General features: G+C 39.9%; 1 gene segment (V, D, J or C); it reads left to right on the top strand.

Moving 5' to 3' along the window:
* The first annotated feature begins 3,777 nt into the window (after window positions 1-3,777).
* LOC122894559 lies at window positions 3,778-4,318 on the top strand. The segment is given in 2 exon segments: window positions 3,778-3,859; window positions 3,981-4,318. Coding segments are annotated over 2 exon segments (384 nt in total).
* Window positions 4,319-26,220: the final 21,902 nt, after the last annotated feature.

Below are 26,220 nucleotides of genomic sequence, written 5' to 3'. Positions count from 1 at the left end.
TTAGAGGGTTAAGGAACGCTAGAAAGTTAAGAAACTTTATTATCTTTATAGTATTTGGAAGCTTTGTCCTACATTGAAAACATATTGACTGTCACTGACTACATATTTTTTTTTAAATGGTGCACCTGAGAGATATCCACTAGTTCAGCTACTAGAATTAACGTTGCTTCTGCTAAGAGACTGGGTTTTATAAAGCAGTCTAGAGTACTAATTTCATGACCAGGCTGGTATTGTCTTCTTCAATGTTTAACATAAAATTATTTTTTAAAAATCGTTAATTCAGAATTTGATGCCAGAGTATCCAAAAGATCTGTCCAGCACATGGGCACTTCTTGAATGACAGAAGCACAATTGTGAGATTCCTTTCATTGAGAAATATATTAAAGTTGAATGATAGGAGGAGAAATTAGTATTTCCCATTTATTCAGCTAGTTGGGAGTTTTTAGATAGTTATAGTCCATCCCTTAGAGAGGAGACCAGTTTTCACTGTATGTGGTTCCATCGTACTTCATGCAGACATATACAACACAAGTTCTGACGATGTTTCAACCAGTTTAGCTGAGGCTACAGTGATGTTGAGGCAAAGATGTTAAGCCTTGGCTACTATATCAAGAGACAGACAATGATAGGCAATGGATATTTGTTGTTTGCTATTATGTGGAGGAATATTTAGGGCACAGCCTTACTTTTAACATACATACACAGAGAAAGTTCTATTACAATTAATTATTATATGATCAACAGTTCTGTGGAGGAGTGTGGGGTAACCTAGAGTATATTCCCTTTAGAACTGAGCATACAAACATGGAAGCTTACTGTGGTTCAGCTGAGGTAAGGGAAAAACATAAATTCAAAGGATTGATAACCTAATGACCAAACTCTGGTGTCTATTCTGGCCTTTCTGAACAGAGCTGAGCTGTGGAAACTGAAGAATAAGGAGAAGACCTCGATGACAGGTCTATTGTCTGAGGGCTGCAACCTGAACTCTTCAGCAAAGAATGATTAGATTTTTCTACTTTTGGCCCCAACATAGGCATCTGAATAGATATGAGTAGGGAGGAGAAACACTGGCATAACAACAGGTACCTTGAAAGAGTTAAAATGAATGTCTAAACACTTTGCCTTCTTATCACAGTGTGATTTATTTCTACCTTAGGTGAAAGAGCAGCACATGTAACGTGAGGAAACATGACTCTCAATCATAAGTTGTTTTCATAATCAACTACATGGAGTATTTTTTTTGAAGATTTTATTTATATATTTGACAGACTTCACAAGTAGGTAGAAGTAGGTGGTGGTGGGGAGAAGGCTCCCTGCTGAGCAGAGAGCCCAATGTTAGGCTTGATCCCAAGACCATGGGATCATGATCTGAGTCAAAGGAAGAGGCTTTAACTCACTGAGTCACCCAGCACCCCACATGGAGTATTTTTAATTAAGGGCCACCCATCCATATTCATCACAGATGCAATGATTGAACATAGCATAGTTAAACCATCAATCCTCATTTCAATATAAAATTTTACTCATTCATTTTCAGATATAATTGTGTCCAAGTTAAGGGCTGTTGAATGCAAAAGGATGTAGGGTAGTGAGACTCTCACTGGGACATGAGAATTATGACATGACCCACACACTTGCTACACCAGGAAACCCCCTGTTTCCTATTCTGGGGCCACAGCAGCAGATACCCAGCAATCCTTCCCTCCCCCTGTCAGCCTCCCCTCACAATGCCAAGCCCTTATATTGAAGAAGAAGAAGATATTTTCCATCTCATTGGAGAACTTGAACATATTGCTCTCCAGACTTCTGAAGGTGGTCATGGCTTCCATATGGCTAGGTAGGAAGAGGCCCTGTGGAAATGTGCCTCCTCTATAATCTAAAACAGGGGATAGAGGCAGTTTTGTGGATATTGTGGGAAGGAGGCGTGTTTCCACCTGCAGGAAACAGCCTGAGCTAAGCTTCCTCTATGTGTCTGGAGATAAATGTTCATAGTGCTTTACTGAAGATGTGTCCCTCTCCAGAACTTTATTCTGATAATCCTTAGAAGTGCTTTTACTTTGTTTTGTTTTAAAAAATAAATGATCATAAAATGGGAACTAAGGAAGTGCTTGTTTTTGTCTTTGGTGTATTGTAGAAAAAGACCAGCTTTTAAAAATTTGTTTTGTCACAGGGATGTTTTCCCATGCAGATTCCAGACCTTCTTCCCTGATATTTGATGACCATCTTGGCTGGAGGGCAGTTATCACAAATGAAATCTCACAAACTGGTTTGGGACTGGGTATGACAAAACCATGGTGGGGAGTTTTAAAAAAGTTCAAAAAATTATAAACTTGTGGGTCCCAATCCTGCAAAATATGAGTCCTGGAGTTAGTGATGGGATCATAATATGTGTAATGTTTTTTTATTTATTTTTTATTTATTTATTTTTTATTTTTATTTTTATATTTTTTTAAATTTTATTTATTTATTTGACAGAGAGAGATCACAAGTAGGCAGAGAGGCAGGCAGAGAGAGAAGAGGAAGCAGGAGAGGAAGCAGGCTCCCTGCTGAGCAGAGAGCTCGACGCAGGGCTCCATCCCAGAACCCTGGGATCATGACCCGAGCCGAAGGCAGAGGCTTTAACCCACTGAGCCACCCAGGCGCCCCATAATATGTGTAATTTTAAATCAATGGTACGTTGGTTTTACTATCAGCTACTATGTGGATATAAGCTGTTATGTCTTTAACAACTTGAAAAGATGGGGAGAATGCAATCCTAAATCATGCTCCAGGCATTTGGTACAAATCCACATGTTCAAGGTTCCCTGCCCTGTGGAGGAAAATTATTTGATTAACATATGGTAACATAATGATACACACAACAACAGTGAAAAACATCCTTGAGGCTAGATATCCACCAAATATATGATTGATACTTGTTGCCTGATTCACATGTACTAGTTATATTAGAATCATTGAAATTGTGGAATAAGGTATTGATCTCAGATAATTTCTATAAGGATTAGATAACTGTGATTATGATTTTTTTCTGGCTAAGGTTAATATTTTTCATTTTTGAAATGATTTTGCAGGAATATTTGAATATTGACAAGGTAATGTGAGTTTTTTCCTCCTAACAAGCTTTAATTAAAAATATTGCATGCCTTACAAATGGTACAAATTAGGACTGAGGGAATATTGTATTCTAGTAGTAGTGATTCCTCAATCAAAAGCTATTTAATTATTATTTTTGTTTAATTTAGCAGATATCACAAAACCACCAGTGAGCGTGTAATGAATGACAGTCCTTGTTCCACATGTGGGGTGGAGATCTGAAAAGTAAAGAATAATGATGTGACTTCTTATTACTTCCTTAGATTTCAAGTTAAAACCCTTTTATGACATTCTATTGCATTATTGGCTGGCTCTGAACGGATATATAAAAATATTAAAAAAAAAAACTGTTCTAAAATGCTCAAGACAATGGGTATCTTCTCAGCTACAGAAATTCCCTGGGATGTATGTTAAAGAATTTCCATACCAGGTAGAGTATTAAGAACAAAATAGACCCGAGAGGTCAGGATTGCTGTTGTTCAGACTTCCAAGGGCCACCTGCAGCCTGACATGTGCCTCATGAAGTCAGGGATGAAACAGATGGCTGACTTGGGGCAGATTCTGGCCAACATGCATGCATTTCAGTCCACCAGGGGGTGCAGCTTCCTACCACAATCACATTTCCTGTGTGAAATGTAGGCTTCCACTGATCATTTCTCTGTCACTACAACCTTTCTTCATGGTAGGAATGAAGAACATTATTTAGGTGATACTCCAGAGATGAAGTGTTCTCCAGGCTTTGTGACTGTGGTATTCTTAATGCTTGGTAAGTAAAATGCCTCTTAAATTTGGATTCTTTCTTCCATTGTGTCAGCAAATTGTTTAACTGTAATTTCTCGAAGAGCTTTATACATAAGGTGACACATGTCTCTTTTATTTTCCCTCAGGACAAACCCATGGAGACTCAGTGACTCAAATGGAGAGCCAAGTGACCCTCTCAGAAGAGGCTTCCCTGACTATCAACTGTACTTATACAACAACAACAAGTTACCCCACTCTTTTCTGGTATGTCCAGTATCCAGGAGAAGGAATAGAGCTCCTCCTGAAAGCCTCGAGGGACAAGGAGAAGGGAAGCAACAAAGGATTTGAAGCCACCTTTGACAGCAAATCGAAATCCTTCCACTTGGAGAAAGGCTCAGTGCAAGCCACAGATTCAGCTGTGTACTACTGTGCAGTGACTGACACAGTGACGGGGACTGCAGGGGGAGCTGAACACAAACTCTGAGCGGAAGAGGGGCCTGGATGCTGAGTGTCTCTGCCTGATCCACTCTGGTTCAAGAAGTCTGTTGTTTGTCCGTCAGTGTCTGATTGATACAAAAATCATACAAATGACTAGAGCATAGGAACCAGAAGTAACATTCTCCAACTGACGCTGAGAACAGTTTGATGCCAAGAGTGCTTCAGCCAGAAAATAAGTAATTGCATGGTAAAACCACAAAACAATAAAGTGGTCTCTTGCTCAGCCTTGCAGTGAACTTCCAGCCCCACAAGTTGTTCAGGGCACCCTGGTGGGTGTTGCTGTGTCTGTGACACTTTCAGAGACACAGTGGGCATGAGAAGATGGCCTCTCTCTGCCCAGTGTCTTCCTGACAGAGTATGGCAGGAGAGGTGATGGGAGAGCTTCAGCCCAAACCAGGTTTTAGTAGAGAAAGAAGGGAAGGGAAGAAAGGAGGAGAAACACATGTACCTGAGCAAGGAAGAGAGAGACCAGGAACCTCTGCCCTTTCTTTTGTAGTGAATAAGGTGGCAGACTTGGGCTGATATTCAACATGTAGGCTTGGGAGCAGAAACAGAGGGGAAGTTTTGGCTCATGTCCTGACCAGTTAAACAAATCAGTTGGCTTTCTGACAGTAAGAACTCAAGTGTGATTGTTTTCAGTGCCCAGAAATTATGGTGAGAGAAAATGCTCTTTCACTGATGTTTCCTAACAATATTGATAGTTAGGTGACATGGGGAGGGGAATCCTGTTGATTTCTCTAACTCCTGTTTTGCAACCTCTCACAGAGGACCACAAATCATGGATGGGAGAACGTACAGGAGTCAGTACAGTTGTGTAAAGTATAATAGAAAAGCAATGTCTATGTCGCACTAACCTACTTTGCCAGTATTGTGGCAACATTTTTAAATTATCATCTCCTTATCTGCAGATTTTATGAATGAGCTATGATCAGAATATTAAAATACTTCCTATTGTACTAGTTATATATTCTTGGTATAATGTAATTTTTTATAAATTGGTTTTAAACATAAATTTTATTTTCAAACCTGTATAAATATAAATGCATGTGAAAATAGAAACAATTCAAAAGGGTATATAATAAGAGTTGTCCTCAGATATTTGGATAAACATGGTAAATTGGGAGGGCTGTCTGGCTCTTTCAGTAGAACTGTGACCCCAGATCTCATGGTTGTAAATTTGAGACCCATGGTGGGTGTTGAGTGTTCTGTAGTTCCTCGAGTAGAGATCCTTTACCTCTTTCATTAGGTTTATTCTCAGGTATCTTATGGTTCTTGTTGCTATAGTAAATGGAATCAATTCTCTAATTTTCCTTTCTGTGTTTTCATTGTTAGTGTATAAGAGAGCAACTGATTTCTGTACATTGACTTTGTATCCTGCCACATTACTGAATTGCTGTATGAGTTCTAGTAGTTTGGGGGTGGAGTCTTTTGGGTTTTCCATATAAAGTATCATGTCATCTGCGAAAAGAGTTTGACTTCTTCATTGCCAATTTGGATACCTTTTATTTCTCTTTGTTGTCTGATTGCTGTTGCTAGGACTTCTAATACTATGTTGAACAAAAGTGGTGAGACTGGGCATCCTTGTCCTGTTCCTGATCTCAACAGGAAGGCTGTGAGCTTTTTCCCATTGAGGATGATATTTGTTGTGGGTTTTTCATAGATAGATTTGATGAAGTTCAGGAATGTTCCCTCTATCCCTATACTTTGAAGTGTTTTAATCAGGAACAGATGCTGAATTTTGTCAAATGCTTTTTCTGGATCAATTGAGAGGACCATGTGGTTCTTCTCTCTTCTCTTATTGATTTGTTCTATCACATTGATTGATTTGTGAGTGTTGAACCATCCTTGCAACCGAGGGATGAATCCCACCTGGTCATGGTGGATAATCTTTCTAATATGCTGTTGGATCCCATTTGCTAGGATCTTGTTGAGAATCTTAGCATCCATATTCATCAGTGATATTAGTCTGAAATTCTTTTTGTTGGAGTCTTTGCCTGGTTTGGGGATCAGGGTAATGCTGGCTTCATAAAAAGAGTCTGGAAGTTTTCCTTCTGCTTCAATTTTTTGAAACAGCTTCAGGAGAATAGGTGTTTTTTCTTCTTTGAGAGTTTGGTAGAATTCCCTCAGGGAATCCATCAGGTCCTGGGTTCTTGTTTTTTGGGAGGTTTTTGAGCACTGCTTCAATCTCGTTACTAGATATCAGTCTACTCAGATTGTCAATTTCTTCCTGGTTCAATTTTAGAAATTTATAGTTTTCCAGGAATGCATCCATTTCATCTAGGTTGCTTTACTTATTGGCATATAACTGTTGATAATAACTTCTGATGATTGTTTCTATTTCCTTGGTGTTAGCTGTGACCTCTCCCTTTTCATTCATAATTTTATTAATTTGGGCCTTCTCTCTTTTCTTTTGGATTAGTGTGGCCAATGGTTTATCAATCTTATAGATTCTTTCAAAAAGCCAGCTTCTAGTTTCATTGTTGTGTTCTACTGTATCTCTAGTTTCTATCTCATTGATCTCTGCTCTAATCTTGATTATTTCTTGTGTGTGGAGTTGGCTTAATTTGTTGTTGATTCTCCAGCTCTTTAAGGTGTAGAGACAGCTGGTGTATTCTGGGGTTTTCCATTTTTTTTGAGGGAGGCTTGATGGCTATTTATTTCCTCCTTAGGACCAACCTTGTTGTATCCCATAGGTTTTGGACTGAAGTGTCTTCATTCTCATTTGTTTCCGTGAACCATGTAAGTTCTTCCTTGATGTCCTGGTTGATCCAAGCATTCTTAAGCAAGGTGGTCTTTAGCTTCTAGGTGTTTAAGTTCATTCCAAACTTTTCCTTGTGGTTGAGCTCCAGTTTCAAAGCATTGTGATCTGAGAATATGCAGGGAATAATCTCAATCTTTTGGTATCAGTTGAGCCCTGATTTGTGACCCAGTATGTGATGTATTCTGGAGAAGGTTCCTTGTGCACTTGAGAAGAATGAGTATTCTGTTGTTTAGGTTGAAATGTTCCATATATATCTATGAGGTCCATCTGGTCCAATGTGTCACTCAATGCTCTTGTTTCTTTATTGATTTTCTGCTTGTATGATCTATTACTGAGAGTGGCGTGTTAAGATCTCCTACTATTAATGTATTCATATCAATATGACACTTCATCTTGATTAACAGTTCTCTTATGTAATTGGCTGCTCCCATATTGAGGGCATAAATATTTACAGTTGTTAGATCTTCTTGGTGGATAGTCCCTTTAAGAATTATGTAGTGTCCTTCTATATCTCTGACTACAGTCTTTAGTTTAAAATCTAATTTATCTGATATGAGAATCACTACCCCAGCCTTCTTTTGAGCCCCATTGGCATGAAAGATGCTTCTCCATCCCTCCACTTTCAGTCTGGGTGTATCCTTAGGTTTGAAATGGGTCTCTTGTAGACAACATATCTATGGGTCCTGTCATTTTATCCAATCTGCAACCCTGTATCATTTTACGGGCACATTTAGGTCATTCACATTGAGAGTGATTATTGAGAGATACGTTTTTATTGACATCATGTTACCTGTAAAGTCTTCATATCTATAGATTGTCTCCCTATATTTCTGTTCAATGATATTCTTAGGATTTTTCCTCTTTTATAGAACTCCCCTCAATATTTCCTGCAGCATTGCCTTGGTGGTCAAATACTCTTTTAACCCTTGCCGGTCTTAGAAGCTCTTTATCTCTCCATCCATTTTGAACATCAGTCTTGCCGGAGAAAGTATTCTTGGCTGCATCTTCTTCTCATTTAGTGCCTTGAATACTTCTTGCTAGCCCTTTCTGGCTTCCCAGGTTTCTGTGGACAGGTCTGATGTTATTCTGATGGGCTTTCCTCTGTACATAAGAAATTTCTTTGTCCTAGCTACTTTCAAGAGCACTTGTCTACAATTATGATTCACCATTTTCAATATCAGGTGTCTTGAGGTCTTTCTAGATTCTACGATCTTGGGGGGAGACTGTTCTGCTTCTAGTACATGAACGCTGGATCCATTCACAGGACTGGGAAAATTTTCATGGAGAATTTGTTCAACTAAATCTTCTAGTCTTCTTTCTTTCTTCTCCCCCTCAGGGATTCCAATAATTCTGACATTGGAATGTTTCATGGTGTCATTTATTTCCCTAATTCTGTTTTCATGGCTTCTAAGCTGTTTGTTCCAGTCTTCCTCCTGATCCTTTTTCTCTATCTGTTTGTCCTCCAGATCACTAATTCTATCTTCTGTCTCAGTTACCCTAGCTTTGAGAGAATTTAGATTAGATTGGAACTCATTGAGAACATTGTGAACATCATCCCTGGTGGCTTTCACTTCTGCCCTAATCAATTCCATTTTGTCATCCATGGCTTTCTCCAACCTAGCTACTGCCTGGATAATTGTTATCCTGAATTCCCTTTCTGACATATTGTCTATGTCCATACTCATTAGCTCTGTGGCAGAAGGCCCATCCTCTGAATTTTTCTTCTGTTGGGCATTCCTCCTCCTAGTCATTTTGGTGAGAGATGGCTGAATGGATGTGTAGCTGAATGTATTGACCGTGGTGCAGGCAAAGTTCACCCTGGAAAGCTTCTGAGCAGTCAAGAGTTCCCACCCAAAAGAAAGAAAAAAGAAAAGAAAAAGGGGGGAGGGAGAAAGATAAAATAAAAGAGAAGGCCCAGCCCAAATGTGCCCCAAAGTAAGATTTATGAAGTATACAAACAAAAACAGAGAAGCATAAAGACTGCCAAAAGTGGATGACAAGAGAAAAAATACATATATATAAAAACCAAACCAAACAAAAGAACCTCATCAAAAAGAGCCTCAAGTATAAGATTTATATACTACCAGGACAAAAACAAATACTCAGAAACATTGGTGGAAGAAAAATATGGGAGAGTGGTTTTAAATTCTCAGTGGTCAAGAAAGGTTATTTTGATTCTTCCTGGATATAGCTTGATATCTTTGTTAAAGGACTCAACTTTCCTAAGATAAAGGGGGATTAAAAACTGGTCTACCTATAGGGGTAGCATTTATTGGGGAAGGGGATTACCTTGAAGCTTAACTCTATATGAATATTTAAAAAAAAAGGATAAACTAAACTAAACTAAAATAAAATCTAAAAAAATTAAAAAATAGAAAAGCAAAAGAGAAACACAGGTATATGTATCAAAAAGTTCAGGTTAAAGGGTTATTATGGCATTTGATGTACTGGACATCTCACTGTGATGGTAAATAGGTTAAAAAGTTATATATATTAAGAAAATGAACTAGAATTGTGGGAATTAATTAAAAATAAAAGTTGTATCTATGAAGTAGTGGTGGTTGTCCTCTTTTTTTTTGGTTGGTTTTCTGGAGAGGGGCCTGCTGCATGGGTTTTCAGGCAATGTCCCTAGAGTGAAGTCCTCCTGAGGGGATGGGCTCTGAGGAAACCGGTTTTTCAGGCTTTTGTGCTCTCGAGGTTTTTTTGTTTGTTTGTTCATTTGTTCTCTCTCCCCTTGGCAGTTTTTGATGGTTTTTGGAGGTTTAGTGGAAAGTAAACTTCATCCAGACCTCCCTCTCAGGGAGAAGCTTCAGTCTGTTCCCCTCTGGGTGCTCAAGAGCACATAAATTCGCCCTGAGCCGGTGGCAGAGCATATTCTCAGTATGGTCTCTGGGGTCACAGGAACTCCCACTTGTACCCAAAATGACAATAGCCCATAGCCGCGGCTGTCTGGGTAGCTCCAGACCACCAGAGAAGTCCCAAGCAGGGATAGCACCCTGAGATTCTCCTGCTGGCCCAGGCTGGGAGTGCTCAGACTCTCTGGAGTCCAAGAGAGTGCTGGCTGATGCCTGCAAGCACCTCTCTCAAGGGTGTGTGTTTGTGGCGTGCCTCAGGCTGTGGCCACACAGCGTGCGGAGAGTGCCGCTCTTCGGCCCCAGTAGAGATCCAGAAGTATATAATTCTAATCTCAGGCTGATTTCATGGGTGATCAGAGGTAGGTAATCAGCTCACTTTTGGGTACAGGTTCAAACAGCACCTCCTCCTACTTCCCCGCAATCTTGTCCCTCCTCCATACTCTATTTTGATTGCTCCCAGTTCATGAACTGTCTATTTGGTGTGTGCACATGACACTTTTATTAATTACCACTTTGGTGAAGTTCACTGCATTGACCTGGGCTATTCCTAAGTTTTTGACACTAACATTTGGTGGTATTAGTGTTTTAGATTTTGACCACTGTAACAGTTGAGACCTGTAGGGTCTTATTTTTTTAAATTCAATCTGTAAAATATAAAGAACACTTACCATGACACAGAACCTCTGGAGTTTTTAAGTGTATGATACATGATTGTTGGAATGGGTACAATGTTGTAGAGCAACTCTCTATTCTTTCGTCTTGCTCATGGATCAGTAACTCCCCATTATCCTGTCCCCAGAGCCCATGGCAAACTCTTCTTTGATTCACTCTTTGATTATTTGAGTTTGACTATCATAGATACCACATTTAAGTAGAATCATGCATTATTTGTCTTACTGTGACTAGTTTATTTCAATTAGCATAATGGCCTCAAGATTCATCCACATGTGTGCATATTGCAGGATTTCCTTTTTTTATTTTTGCTTCTCTTTAAGGCTGAATAGTACTCCACTTATGTGTTGAGCACACTTTCTTTATCCATGAATCTGTTTTTGGACATTCAGGTTGCTTCCCTAATTGACTATTGTGAACAGTGCTGTAAAGAACATAGGGGTGCTTAATATCTTTCCAAGATCCTGATTTCAATTTTTTAAAAAGATTTTATTTATCCATTTGACACATACACAGAGAAAGAATAAACACAAAGAAGGGGCAGCAGAGAGAGAGGGAGAAGCAGACTCCCTGTTGAGCAGGGAGCCCGATGTGGGAATCAATCCCAGGATGCTGAGATCATGACCCTAGCCAAAGGCAAACACTTAACTGCCTGAGCCACCTAAGTGTCCCTCTTTTTTTTTTTTTTTTTTGAGAGAGAGAGAGAGAGAGAGAGAGTTGGGGGTGGGGAGAGTCATAGGGAGAAAGAGAATTTTAAGCAGGCTCCACACTCAGCACAGAGCCCACCATGGGGCTCCACCTTAGGACACTGAGATCATGACCTAATTCCACATAAAGTGTGAGATATTTAATCAACTGAGTCATTCAGGCAACCTTAAATTCTTTTTGATAAATACTCAGAAGAAGGATTTCTGGATCACATTGTAGTTCTATTTTTAACTTTTCAAAGAACGTCTGTACTGTTTTCCATAGTTACACCATTTTGCATTCCCACCAACAGTGTGCAGTGTTCCAATTGTTTCAAACATAAAAGCCATCATACAGGTTTATCTGTGTTCTCTTCTATTCTTTCACCAAAAAGGGGAAGGGAGAAAATGATCACATTCTTCATAAGATTTTGCACACTTACCCAAAGTACACGCATTTCTACCTCCTCTGGGATCAGATAGTTTTTCCTTTTCATTCCTCTTAGGGTCCCACTCATTGATTTTATTATAGCTAAGTACCTTTTTCTTCCCCCTGTAGACTGTAAACTAGTATATTACCCACTTTTATGTATTATCTTAAAAAGTTCATTCATTCATTCACTCACTCACAGATTTTATTTAAGTTCCGGTTACTTAACATAAAATGTTGTATTAGTTTCAGGTGTACGATATAGTGATTCAACACTTCCACAGAACACCTGATGCTTGCTCATTGGGACAAGGGCACTGCTTCATCTCCTCACCTATTTAACCAATCTCCAGTCTCTCCCTCTGGTAACCATCAGTTTGCTCAGTTTAATGATGAGTCTTTCTTGATTTATCTCTCTCTGTCTTACTTTTTTTTCCTGTTACTTATTTGGCTTGTTTCTTAATTTCCACATGAGTAAAATCATATGGTATTTGTCTTTCTCTGACTGACTTATTTCCCTTAATATTATACTCTCCAACTCCATCCATGTTGTTGCACATGGCAAGATTTCATTCTTTTACACTGCTGAATAATATTTCATTACTCATTTATATATTCTTAGCTCTAGTAAATTACCCCATTGAAACTAAAGGCTCAATAAGTATTGATGGATTTCTTTTGAACTAAAGTAATGAAATCAAATAAGTAGCACAAGATGAGACTTACCAAATTCATCTTTTATATCTATTTCCATGAAATTCTCTTTTAAAAATGGGATTTGGTTCACTTTTAATCCTCACCAATCTAAGCGGTAATTTTATTTTCTGACCATGGGCATTTCCTTCATCAGGAACCTTGGAATGAATGGGGCTGGAGGTTTTCTCTGCAGAGTTGCTTCATCTGAGGTGTCTTTGCTGACAGCTTCATTACTCTAGGGGGACTCTAGGCTTTACCAGAAATAAAGATTTTTCTGATGGTCCATGGTTGAACAGTTAAAAGAAAGAACAGAAATCATGTGAGCCAGTCCAATTATAGATAGCAAAGGTTGGGGAGAAGGGGGATGGGGTTTGTGTAAAGTTCATCTCAGGTTTTAGGTTCTGCCATTTCAGACATCTGAGGCCATGTCTCTAAACTCCACTAAACAGATAATTCTTCACAGGTACCAGGAAAGGAATATTTCTGGGCATTGTGAGCATGGAAACTCAACAGAAAATACCTCTTGTTACTTAATATGAATAAAATACCCCAAACTTACTGGTCTTGAAATCATTTCAAAACCCCAGATATCTCACCTTTTTATATATCTCTGCTGAGAGTGGAGGGAGAAAGAATGAAGAAAAGAAGAGAGGAAACAATAAGGAACACAAAGAGAAGGAAAGGAAGAGGACAACATTGACTTTGAACAGCAACAAGCGGCCCAGTCAGACTCAGCTGTGTGGATGAGCAGGTCCATGAACTGCAACAGGAGAGATGGAGATGTGAAAGTTAGGACATTGTGCCGACCTCTTATTTTTCATCAGCCAAATTCTGATTGCAATAATAATCAATACAAATTGTGACTGTCTGTCTTGGTTTCTAGAACTGTCTTGATTTCAGAAATTAAGGTTACTTCAGCAATATATAACGCATGATATCAGATCATTTTCCTTTACCAGTATTTTCATATAGTGGAATTCTCATGTAGTCTCACAAACTATGCAAATTGGGGAATGGAGACACTTTGACTGTGATTCTTCAAGGTTTTGTGGAATCCCCATTAGGCCTTGAATCTTTTAGAAATATCATTCACCTTTCCTCACACACTAACTCACAAATCCCTTACATAAAGTGTTTAAAAAAAAAAAACAAAAACATTTATCCTCCTATATTAGAAGTATTGCCCCTGCCTCCCTGCACTGTTGGCCAGCACAGTTTTGGAGACATGACTGTGCCCTGTCCTGGGCCACTGTGGGTGGAGTCTGGAGTTCTGTGAATGACAGGGCTGAGGTGTGATTGGTGCTCGGTGGTTCTGTTGAAAGGGATTGACTGTGAGACACAGTTTCTCTGAATCCAAGACTCATTACTCTGCACAGTGGGCAGAAGTACTGTATCAAATAGACAAGGAATCATGAAGAGACACGGGGGAGATCTACTGGGGCTCCTGTGCATCCAGGTTTGCTGTGAGTGGGGACGTTCCTCATGGGTACTTGGGTGGAGTCCACAGCCCACAGCCCACTGTGGTGGGGGGAACTCCGTCCAAGAGGGTCCTACAACCTCAGCGGTGTGTCTTAGGATATTTTGCAAGTTTCGAAACCGCATCAGTGATTTCCTGGTGACATCACTTGTGTTTGTTTTTCTCTTTCCACACAGTGGTGAGAGGGATGACAGTGGAGCAGGGCCCTTCAGCCCTGATCCTCCAGGAGGGAGCCAGCTCTACTCTCAAGTGCAATTTTTCCCAAACTGCGGGCAGTATGCAGTGGTTCCGACAGCACTCCGGGGGCGGCGGTCTGACCCGGCTGTTTTACATAACTTCAGGGATGCAGCAGAGTGGAAGGTTAAACTGCACAGTGAATCCTAGGGAACGGTCCAGCACCCTCCACATCGGGTCCTCCCGACTGGAAGACTCAGCCACCTACCTGTGTGCGGTGGAGGCACAGTGCTCCCCAGTGATCTCCAGCCTGCGCCCAAATTGCAACTGCTCTTGCAGCCCCCACCCTTCCCCCGGTCGGGCATTTGCACCACAGCAGTCTTTGCAGATTTCCAGACTTTCCGATTTATGTGACAGCATGTTTTTCCTTCTAAAATTAGACCCATCGCCAGTTGTCATTTCACTTTTCTTGTCCGTTTCTTCCCCCAGAAAGCCCTTTGCAGGTTTCTTCCCCCAGGAAAGCTCCACCATGGGACCGTTGGAGCAAGTAACAGAGATGCCCATTTCCAGTACCCTGGGAAGACAGATGTCCCTGCAGCTAGCATATAAATTATTTGTAACTAGTCAAATAGAAACGTCTTGAAAAATTAGAAGATCTTGAACAAACAGAGGAATCTGAGTGAATTTTTTAGTTACCGTAGATTTTTTTTATTTTCAAAGAATAGTAAGGAGAATGTATATAACCTTTTTTATGTTTATGTTCAGCTTTTTCACTATGGGAAATACAAACATAATAAAATAATTGTATTGAGGGTAAGGCACTCTACTTGTTTCCTTACATATATTTTCTATTTCAGTAAGGTAATACACTATAAATAGGTATGTTCATTTTACTCACAAATAAAGGGAGGATTTTAGAGCATAAGTGACTTGGTGGAATTGAATGTTAGTGACTCTGAGGTGACATGAGAGCTTATCCTTTGAGTACCTCAACTAGAAGACTGTAGAATCATAAAATCTGAATGATTTCCTTGAAGTATTTGTATGATGTGTGGTCATATATCACTGACAGAAGTATCCATTTCAGTCATTTCTAAACAGCACCTTGTGGAGAAGAGCTCATGGAAGTTTTCCTTCTGTTCCATGAAAATCCATTGTTCTTCCTTCCATTTGGAATGATTATGTAAAATCAGCCCCAATTTGGAAAAAGGAGTCAAAAGCTTCCAAGACAGCCCCAAATGATCCCCTTCTCTGTTGCAGCCATAGACAAAGACTGTTGACCCCAAACCCAAAGTTGAAACTTGCATATGGAAGATTCTAGCACATACAGAGTCCAGCCTGCACTGGGTTTTATATTGAGAAAAGGAAGATCTGTGCCCCTGCAAACTCTGATCGCGATAGATGGGCAGACTCTCTGAAGCTGGGAGCAGAGCCAGCTTCTTGAGCATGGACCCTGCACAGTTACACAGCCCCCCCACTCTCCCAAAGAACCCTGCCTTTGGTTTAATGCTGTGCCCTCACTGTCTTGAAATTAATGCTAGTATTTTTTTTTTAAAGATTTTATTTATTTGACAGACAAGATCACAAGTAGGCAGAGAGGCAGGCAGAGAGAGAGGAAGGGAAGCAGGCTCCCTGCTGAGCAGAGAGCCCCATGCGGGATTCAATCCCAGGACCTGAGCTGAAGGCAGAGGCTTTAACCCACTGAGCCATCCGGGCGCCCAAATTAATGCTAGTTTTATCTTTGTTCCTGTCTTTTATAATTGAGTCCCATAAGTTGGCGAGCAAGTGCCTGAACAGAGAGATAGGTGTGGCCCTAGGACACAGGCAGGAACACATGCAGACTCAGGTTCTGGGTCACAGAATGTTGTTTGTGACCTGAGCAGCTGGCGGGGCCACCTGTGGTATCTGTGACTGCTTTGGAGTAGCTGGACTTTGATGCTGCAAAAGGTGTTGTAAATTCTGTCAAGAAATGACTACAAATGCAGTGTTTACACGGACATTTCAATTACGTGGTTTGGTAGATTCTTACACAGCTAAACATACTCTTATCCTGTGACCTAACAATGGCCTTCCTGAGTCCTTTTACCCAAAGGGTTGAAAACATATGTCCACACACAAACCTGTACACAGGTTTTTTTTTTTAAGATTTTATTTATTTGACACAGAGAGAGAGATCACAAGCAGGCAGAGAGGCAGGCAGAGAGAGAGAGAGAGAGAGAAGCAGGCTCCCTGCCAAGCAGAGAGCCTGATGCGGGGCTCGATCCCAGGACCCTGAGATCATGACCTGAGCCAAAGGCAGAGGCTTTAACCCACTGAGCCACCCAGGCGCCCCCTTGTACACAGGTGTTTTTTGGCAGTTTATTCACATTTGCCAAAACTCTGAAGAAAACAGCATGTCCTTCAGTAAGCAAATGAATAAACAAATGGTATTACATCCAAACAATGGAATATGATTTGCTGCTAAAAAGAAACAAGCCATGAAGGAGTGAAGAGATAGAGGAACCTTAAAAGCAGTTTACTAAGTGAATACAGCCCATGTGAAAAGGCTACGTAGGGTATGATTCTGAACCTATGACTTTCTGGAAAAGGCAAAACTATGGAGGGAGTAAAAGATTATGGTTGCCGAGGGTTGAAGAGAGCAGCAGGGATCAATAGGTCACAGAAAATACTTGCTGTAGTGAGCCTAGTCTCTATGATAATATAATGATGGATACATACCTTATACACTTGTTCACACCCACAGAATATCGAACAGCAGGAGTGAACCCTAGAAAAACTGTGAGCATGGGGTGACATGATGTGGCAGTGTAGGCTCATCCATTGTGAAAGAGTCATGGGGAAGATGATAGCTGGAAGCCCACACCTGTGTGGGGATATGATGTGAACTGAAAGCCTCAGTACATTGGCCTCATCTTTCTTTGAAACTGGTTGAGATAGTTGAAAAGAAAAAAAGTATTTGAAACATTAAAATTAGGGGCAAAGAGGTGTCTCAATGGGTTAAAGCCTCTGCCTTCGGCTCAGGTCATGATCTTAGGGTCCTGGGACGAGTCCCGCATCGGGCTCTCTGCTCAGCAGGGAGACTGCTTCCTCCTCTCTCTCTGCTTGCCTCTCTGCATATTTGTGATCTCCGTCTGTCAAATAAATAAATAAATAAATCTTAAAAAACATTAAAATCAGAGACATGAAACTAATATGTATGAACAGTTAAAGATTTTTATATTTTTAATTAATTTTTTTTTGATTTTTTTTTACTTGTTTATTTGACAGAGAGAGAGAGAGAGCACACACAAGTAGGCAGAGCAGTAGGCACAGGGAGAGAGAGAAGCAGGCTCCTCACTGAGGAGGGAGGCTGATGTGGAGCTCGATCCCAGGTCCCTGAGATCATGACCAAGGCCAAAACAGAAGCCTAACAAACTGTGCCACCCAGGTGCCCCAAGTTAAAGAATTTTAGAAAAATGTCTCCCCTTGCAACATTACCTAATGACACCTTTTCACTGGTTTTTGAGTAAAGTTCCCAAATTTTCATTTTGAAATGATCTCAAAAAAGGTATACACATCCGTGGCTGGAAATTTTGAAACTCCAAACTAACGTTCTACAGAAAAGCCAGAATTCAGAAAGCAATTAGGACGTTTTAAAAAGTGCTTCTTGCTTTCCATATTAGTAAGCTCATCTGCATCCTCTAGTTTGTCTCAATTCTGGAGATTCTTTCTTTACTTCATACAATATATAACTTGTATGTAATATATATAAGAAATATGTTTCCAAAAGAATATCCTGCCTACCCATGGCTCAGCCATGGAGTCCCCTGTCCCACGTCCTGTGAGGAGTTTTCAGTCAGTGAATAAAGTCCCATTTTATTTCATGTTAATATTGATATAGTTCTCCTTGATACATTATTGATCTCATAGAAGAAAGGAAAGCCCAGATAGGATCTCATTCTAAGGACCATGTCTCTGAAGAGTCCTTGGGGTCGATTAGGATCAACCTCAAACCCACTAGATCATATGTGCTTGTGAAAATGGTCTTGGGATTCCATGATGCAGGCAATTTCACCCACTCTGATACCAGTCCACAGTGTGTACAACAAGTCCTCAATACATATTTGCATTGTTATATAGTATAAAAGAAATTTAGAGTTGGATGAGCTCTTAGAAATCCTTTAGTTCAACTTAATTTTTCACATCAGAGACTTTGTCCAAGATGACAGTCTGGAACAATTAGGTAGTGAATAAGCTGGGCAAGAAAGGAAGTGGGTTTCCTCACTTCCGGTTTAGCATTCTTTCCCCTGCCTCCTTGCTGTAGGGCCATTGTGATGGGTAAAGAAAAAGTGTCTAATGCAAGCCCAGTCATATAACTGCAGCATTGCTCTGAGAAAATTGTGGTCCATTTGGTTAGAATGCCTGAATGGAGAGTTCTAATTTGTGTAAATGTCTGAGACCTTGGGCAGGAAGGGAGACTCAGGCTGAGTCACTATGATTCTACCAGCAAACTCATATATCACTCACTGTTTCTGTAGGAGGAAGCCAGAGGTGATGGTGTCATGTGAACACCAACATGTATTTCTAAGGACTTTCGCAAAATAACAAATATTTATTATCCCAGGTGCACATCTCTTGAAGGCAGAGTGAGTATAATGAGCATAAGTCACACACTGTCTGTAAAATGATCACTGGGTATTTAGGGTTCCTGCAGCTGGCAGTTCATGAAGATGGTAGATGAAGTTTTCCTATGCCATAAGGAAAACAATATTCTTTGAAAACATGATGGAGATGGAATTTTACACAAGGGATAACTTTATCTGTGCAATAGTTAATCCATGGAAGAGAGTCATTCATATGAATGATCACATTGAGTTCTGAAGGTCACACCTAAAAATTGCAAAAATTGACCTTCCCACCAGTAGAGGGAATTTTGCCCAGAGAAGAATTTGAGAATTCTTACTTTATGGGGAGTGGAGGACGGAATGGAAGGTTCTCAGAATTAAAAAGTTTTCCACACATAAAAACACATTTCATATACATGCATATATTTATATTTTGAGTTGATATTCTTCACTATAGCTGTCTTTAAATCTTTCATGGTGGGAGAGGAGGATGCACATGAGTTTTATTCTTTGTCCTTTTGTGGATCTAAGAGTAGGCTTCACAGAAATTAGGAAAGTCTTGGTCTTGGAGGTGAGGTAGTCTTGTTTTCCCAGGGACTATTTCTCTAGATCAGTTCTTTAGGACCAGTTTCTTTTTGGTACCATTCCCTGGGCACACACAATGTTTATGCTTCTCTGGACTTTTTCTCACAGAAGTCATTAGAAGATTCCAAGAAATTCATGTGAATGAGAAAGGGGTTCTGGAAGGAGAGATAATTCTGGAAACTCACAGGATTGGAGAACTTTATCAATGAGTCTTGGGGAAAGAACACTGTTGTGGCATTTAGGAGGAATATGGAATGTGAAGCCGTGTTGACCAGGAAGTGGGAAGCATGACAGGAAGGAACTTCTTCTGAGGTAATTAGTCAGCATTGATTTGGGGGACATGCCATCTATTTTGATTTGGGAAAATGAAAGCACTTTAAGAATAAACTCATATAATTATATTTTCTGAATTTGCAGCTTGATGTTTTCTCAGAATTTCTACTGCGTCTTTCAATAGTTTGCATTATATAAGACACATAACATTCAAGTAGATTTCTTAAAGCATGTCAGATTTCTCTATGCAAATTTGTCCCTCAGAGGCACAGGCTAAGAGAAAAGCATTTCCCCAGTGAGTTCCCTAGAGATGTGACCACAAGACATCAGTGCACCTGTGCTGACGCAGAACATGTGGAGAGTTCATTTTAGTGCATCTGATGGACTAGACTATGGCAGGAGCAGGGTCTTTTTCTTTCTTTTCCTTATTGGCTGTTAGACAATGTGGGAAGTTACTCTGTTGGAGGAAAGAAGAGATGCTCTGATAAGAGAGGGAGCTGAGCTGGCTAGAGGCTTTAATTCTGAACCTGAGCTTAACTGGGAAGAACCATGAAGACATCGATGGGAGCTTTACTCATGTTCTCGTGGCTGCAGCTGAACTGTGAGTTCAGAGTATATTAGTGGATATTCTTCAGAAGTCAAGACTGGCTTTACTCAGTTTTCCTCCCGTTAGTGTAGAAAAAGAGAATTCTGAAGCTTAATAACCTGGAATCTCTTCTCTATTCTCTGACCTTTTCTTTCTACACAGGGTTCAGCCAAGGAGAGAATGTGGAGCAGCATCCTTCTACCCTGAGTGTCCAGGAGGGAAGCAGCTCTGTTATCAACTGCAGTTATTCAGACAGTGCCTCAGACTACTTCCCTTGGTATAAATAAGAACTTGGAAAAGGTACCCAGCTCCTTATATACATTCGTTCAAGCATGGCCACAAAAGAAGACCAAAGACTCATTGTTTTATTGAATGAGATGGCCAAACATCTTTCCCTGTACATCAGAGACACCCAGCCTGAAGGCTCAGCTGTGTACTTCTGCGCAGCAAGCACACATTGCTTCCCAGGCACCTGCTGCCTCCACTCAAACCTGGGACTGGGGCAGCCCCTGTCCTCTGAAACAGGCTTTCAAGGATAGCTTTTGTGCTGTTGTTTATCCACAAGTGGAAGCTAACATATTAGATATTAAAAGGATATAAGAGGAAGAAGAGTAAGTTCACGATGACCTGGACAGAGTTAGAACATTTTGTTAGATGACTGTTGCTTAATAGATTCTTGAAGGTAGTTAGTAATGTTTTACTTTGAAATTTGAGTTTTAAAGATGACTTTACATTTGGTATTCAGACTCCTTTCCTATAAATAACTCAATACCAGTATAACAGTCCTTATTATGGATGGACTCAAACACTGTGTTTCAAAAGCAACATTTATGATATTTCTGATCCTGAAACACAATTGGACATTTAGAAATATGGAAAGTACATATATGAAAATGAAATTTCTGTGATCACATAATATTGCTAATATTGCTTTTAGTCTCTAAAAATCCTTATTATAGTTATGATTATAATTTTTTCACTTTATGTACTTTGATTTGAGATGCCCCTTTCATCAATATTTTTCCTCAAAGATCTGCTTTATTTTATTTTATTTTTTAAGTTAATCAGTTAACACATCTTTTAAAATAGCTCCTTGAGATATTTTACTTAATTACATTTTCATATTAATTTTGTTCCTTTGTATTTCAGGCAAAATTTGAGAGCCATTTCTATGTGCTTTGATTACCTTCTTGTTCAGAAATTTTGTCACCGGTTTTCCTTTAGCGCCCAGGGATGGATAGTAATATTTGTGTGTTTGAGGGAAATCAAGCAGGGAGTGGTTTGACAATGTGAGCTTCAGATAAGACTCAGAAATCTATTCTCATTTACAAAATTTCATATGTGTTCACAAAAACACTTTCATAGAATTTAGGAGACAGTATTTTGTATTTCATTCACTGCTATATTTTCAGTAGGTAGAACAAACATTTTCACATAATTCATTATCACTAGATGCTAATGAAAGAAGGGAAGAAGAATTCTATTACTCATAATTTAATTTAAGCTTTATGATTGGATTTGCAAATTTATTTGTGACAAATAAAAGTCCTTGAAGTATATGTCTGATTATTTGATTGTTTTACAACATACTGTTTCTTTCCATTTATATGTGTCTCTTTCTTAATAGTGCTCAATGGTTTGAAGATAATTCCATTTTTCCTGGACTTGTAATTTTTTGTTACCATTATAATGAGAACTTTTCTTTCTGAGATACATGGGAAAATATTTATATGTATGTATCAGTCACCTTACAATTTTTTAAAAGATTTTATTTATTTATTTGACAGAGAATAGAGAAAGATCACAAGTAGGCAGAGAGACAGGAAGAGAAAGGAGGTGGGGGAGTAGGCTCCCTGCTGAGCGGAGAGCCTGATGCAGGGCTCAATCCCAGGACCCTGGGATCATGACCTGAGCTGAAGAGAGAGGCTTAAACCCACTGAGCCACCCCTAAAGATTTTATTTATTTATTTGTCAGAGAGAGAGAGCCCAAGCAGGAGGAGGAGTAGGCAATGGAGAAGCAGGTTTCCTGCCAAGCAAGGAGCCTCCTGCGGGATACAACCCCAGGACCCTGGGATCATGACCTGAGCAGAAGGCTGACGTTTGACCAGTTGAGTCACCCAGGCACATAAAGTCATTTGGAGTAATGGCTAATGTAGAAATGACCTATTACCAACCTCCCTGCCACATATATTCACATTTTATGGAATTAAGCATAGTTAATCACAACCTTCTTTTTTTTTTTTCCAATTTATTTATTTTCAGAAAAACAGTGTTCATTATTTTTTCACCACACCCAGTGCTCCATGCAAGCCGTGCCCTCTATAATACCCACCACCTGGTACCCCAACCTCCCACCTCCCCGCCACTTCAAACCCCTCAAATTGTTTTTCTGAGTCCATATTCTCTCATGGTTCACCTCCCCTTCCAATTTACCCGAAAGCACATACCCTCCCCAATGTCCATAACCCTACCTCCCTTCTCCCAACCCCCCTCCCCCCAGCAACCCACAGTTTGTTTCATGAGATTAAGAGTCACTTATGGTTTGTCTCCCTCCCTATCCCATCTTGTTTCATGGATTCTTCTCCTACCCACTTAAGCTCCCATGTTGCATCACCACTTCCTCATATCAGGGAGATCATACGATAGTTGTCTTTCTCTGCTTGACTTATTTCGCTAAGCATGATACGCTCTAGTTCCATCCATGTTGTCGCAAATGGCAAGATTTCGTTTCTTTTGATGGCTGCATAGTATTCCATTGTGTATATATACCACATCTTCTTGATCCATTCATCTGTTGATGGACATCTAGGTTCTTTCCATAGTTTGGCTATTGTGGACATTGCTGCTATAAACATTCGGGTCCACGTGCCCCTTTGGATCACTACATTTGTATCTTTAGGGTAAATACCCAGTAGTGCAATTGCTGGGTCATAGGGCAGTTCTATTTACAACATTTTGAGGAACCTCCATGCTGTTTTCCAGAGTGGTTGCACCAGCTTGCATTCCCACCAACAGTGTAGGAGGGTTCCCCTTTCTCCGCATCCTCGCCAGCATCTGTCATTTCCTGACTTGTTGATTTTAGCCATTCTGACTGGTGTGAGGTGATATCTCATTGTGGTTTTGATTAATCACAACCTTTTTTTTTTTTTGCCAAGAATGTTTTCATTAATCAAGAACGAAAGTCGGAGGTTTGAGGACGATCAGATACCGTTGTAGTTCCGGCCATAAACGATGCTGACTGGCGATGCGGCGGCGTTATTCCCATGACCCGCCGGGCAGCTTCCGGGAAACCAAAGTCTTTGGGTTCCGTAAACAAAGTTATTTCTCTAGTGTTGTGGAGATATCAGTGGAGCTAATGAAGTTGTGTAAATATTTAATTCTCTCATTCTCCCACCTCTGCTCAAGGGTAGGCTCCTTACAAGGTTCCCCCAGGTCTTCCTCACTAAGGATGGCTATAATTGGCAATTGTCATGGTGAGAGTGGTTTCTCTTAGTAGAGTTACAGTTGTGAGTTATTTGCTCACTGGCTTTTTCTTATTGGGAAATGCATCAAATTAAATTCAGCTTATCACATCTGACCAAAGGAGGTTAGAACAGTAGCCCAACACATCTATGAGCTTAATTCTTTCCCTCCTTATACCGCCATCTCCTGTGCAGTAGAAGGAAGACAACTCCTGATCGGTGCCTTTCCTCCAAGCCTGATAATGGAGTCAGAAGGAAGCATGCTTCTATATTATTCATTTGTTTCCTCTTAAGTCCAGTTAGAAGCATGTGAGAGGGTGCAGTTTCTACAGATTTGAATGCTTGATCATATTGAGCTGAGAATTGATGCAGTGGAAGAAAACAAGTGTTTTAGCCTGAGCGTGCACTGAGTCTCAGATCCAGACACATTCAAGTTTAAACCTTCATCATATTTGGTGTATTTGTTTCTTTTATCCTGGGACAATGTAGTACAAACTTTTAGGCCTTCTCTTGATCCTGTGAAGCCAGACTGGGTGCTTAGAGTCTCTCTTTCGTTTGCTTTCTCTAGGACTGTGCTGACTGAACTTGTGAGATTTCTCCCAACTGGGGAGAGTGGGTCTACTCTCTGCGCATGCTCACTAGCCGCTTACAAAAGCTCACTGCTGTTGTCATCCTGTCTGCACTGGTGGGAGGCCACAGGATGGGATGATGTATGGGTGAGGGGCTGGGTGTTGTGTTTAGGGTTTAGTCTAATTCGGTTTTGTTGTTGTGGGTCATCCATACTCACATTTACTTTCTGAAGGTCTACTCTATAATGTAGTTTGTACTAGTATCTGTTCCTTCTTATTAACACCTCTAGCATAGGTGTGCTCAGTTTCCACACTGAAGGTTTACTTGCTTCCCACCAGTCTTACCCACAAATGCTCATAATTAGGAGCTCTTATGGGAACACTGTAAAGGAGCAGAGTGTAAAATTTCCACTTTGTTCCTGTCCTTGACTTCAACACTCCTTCAAAATCACTTTTTGCCAACACCTGGCTCAGTTTGCACACTTCCCAGATCTCTTTGTTTGTTTAATGTTCCACACTCCAAAATCCTCATTCTCTCTGTTTCACTCCTTCCACCTCTAACCCCATTTCTGGAGTGCCTTAAATTCTGGATGGTAATGGATGGTTGATAATTGGTCTTGCATTCTAACACTCTCATATTTGATCTGAAGGCTGATGTATAGAGTAGAAATCTTAAAAAGAGTGCCTTAAAATATTTTTAATTATAAATTTTTACCATTTTAACATACAATTTACCATTTTAACAGTTTTTAAGTGTAGAATTTACATTTATGAAATACATTTACTTTGTTGTTCAAGAGCAACACCATTGATTTCTAGAATTCTTTTGTCTTGAAAAACAAAATATTTGTAGTCATTAAACAATAACTCTCCATCACTCCATCCCTCCAGTCCTTGGGAACTACCATTCTGCTTTCTCTTTTCATGAATTTGACTAGATTAGATATCTCACAGAGGTCGATTCTGCAGTATAGGTCATTTTGTGACATTTCATTTAACATTATCTTCTCAAGATTCATCTATGTTGCAGCTTGTGACAGAATTTCTTTCCTTTTCAAGGCTGAATAATCTTCCAGTGTATGCCATATCTCATTTTGTTTATCCACTCCTATCTGTTGATGGACTTTGGGGTTGCTTCCACTTTTTGGTAGAAATAGGAATTCAGAAACATCTCAATATTTTTGGTATATAGGCAAATTCTTCCCATTTTTGATTATATACCAGAAGTGGATTGCTGAATCATAAGGCAATTCTGTTTCTAAATTTTTGAGAAAGGTTTATACTTGTTAACTGGAACAACTATGCTCTAGGCTAGGTTACCACAAGCAATTGTCAAGGAATAGAGTGATCACTAGTCATGAATGGAGCTCCAATATCACTGAATCACAAAATCCTAGAATGGTTTGTCCCTTTTGCCACAGTCCAATGCATAGATCAGGTGTCAATAATTGGTCTGAATGGAATGGTGAAGCCTCTACTCAGGAGTCAGTTCCTGAATAGCAGTTTGGGCATCCGTTATAATATATTTCCTTTCCAGTTTTGGTAAAGGGGCCAAACCTGCACATATTTGAATCTCTTTCTTAGTTCCAATTATATAATAAAGAGCCTATTAAAGAGTGTCTTAAAACATTTCAAAAGCTTTGGAAGAAGTCGTCTTGCTACCCTCCAGTCTCTCTTCCAATTTTCCTCTGTCAACAATCTTTTTAAAAAATATTTTATTAATTTATTTGACAGACAGAGATCACAAGTAGGTAGAAAGGCAGGCAGAGAGAGAGAGGAGGAAGCAGGCTCCCTGCTAAGCAGAGAGCCCAAGGCAGGACTCGATCCCAGGACCCCTAGACAATGACCTGAGCCAAAGGCAGAGGCTTAACCCACTGAGTCATCTAGGTGCCCTCTGTCAACAATCTTTAGTGGCAAATACAGGAAATGGGGTTTTTTTTTTTGGCTTGTTTATCTGTTTTATTTTTCATTTTAAAGGATAGTACTTTATTGAATAAGTTTTGTTCGCAAAAAAATAAGCTTCAATCTTTGATGATGGCCAGATTATATGGTGGGAAGC

Source organism: Neovison vison, chromosome 13 (assembly GCF_020171115.1).
Source record: "Neovison vison isolate M4711 chromosome 13, ASM_NN_V1, whole genome shotgun sequence".
Lineage (NCBI taxonomy): Eukaryota > Metazoa > Chordata > Mammalia > Carnivora > Mustelidae > Neogale > Neogale vison.
The sequence above is the reverse complement of the archived record's forward strand: the minus strand, read 5'-3'. Positions and strand labels throughout refer to the sequence as shown.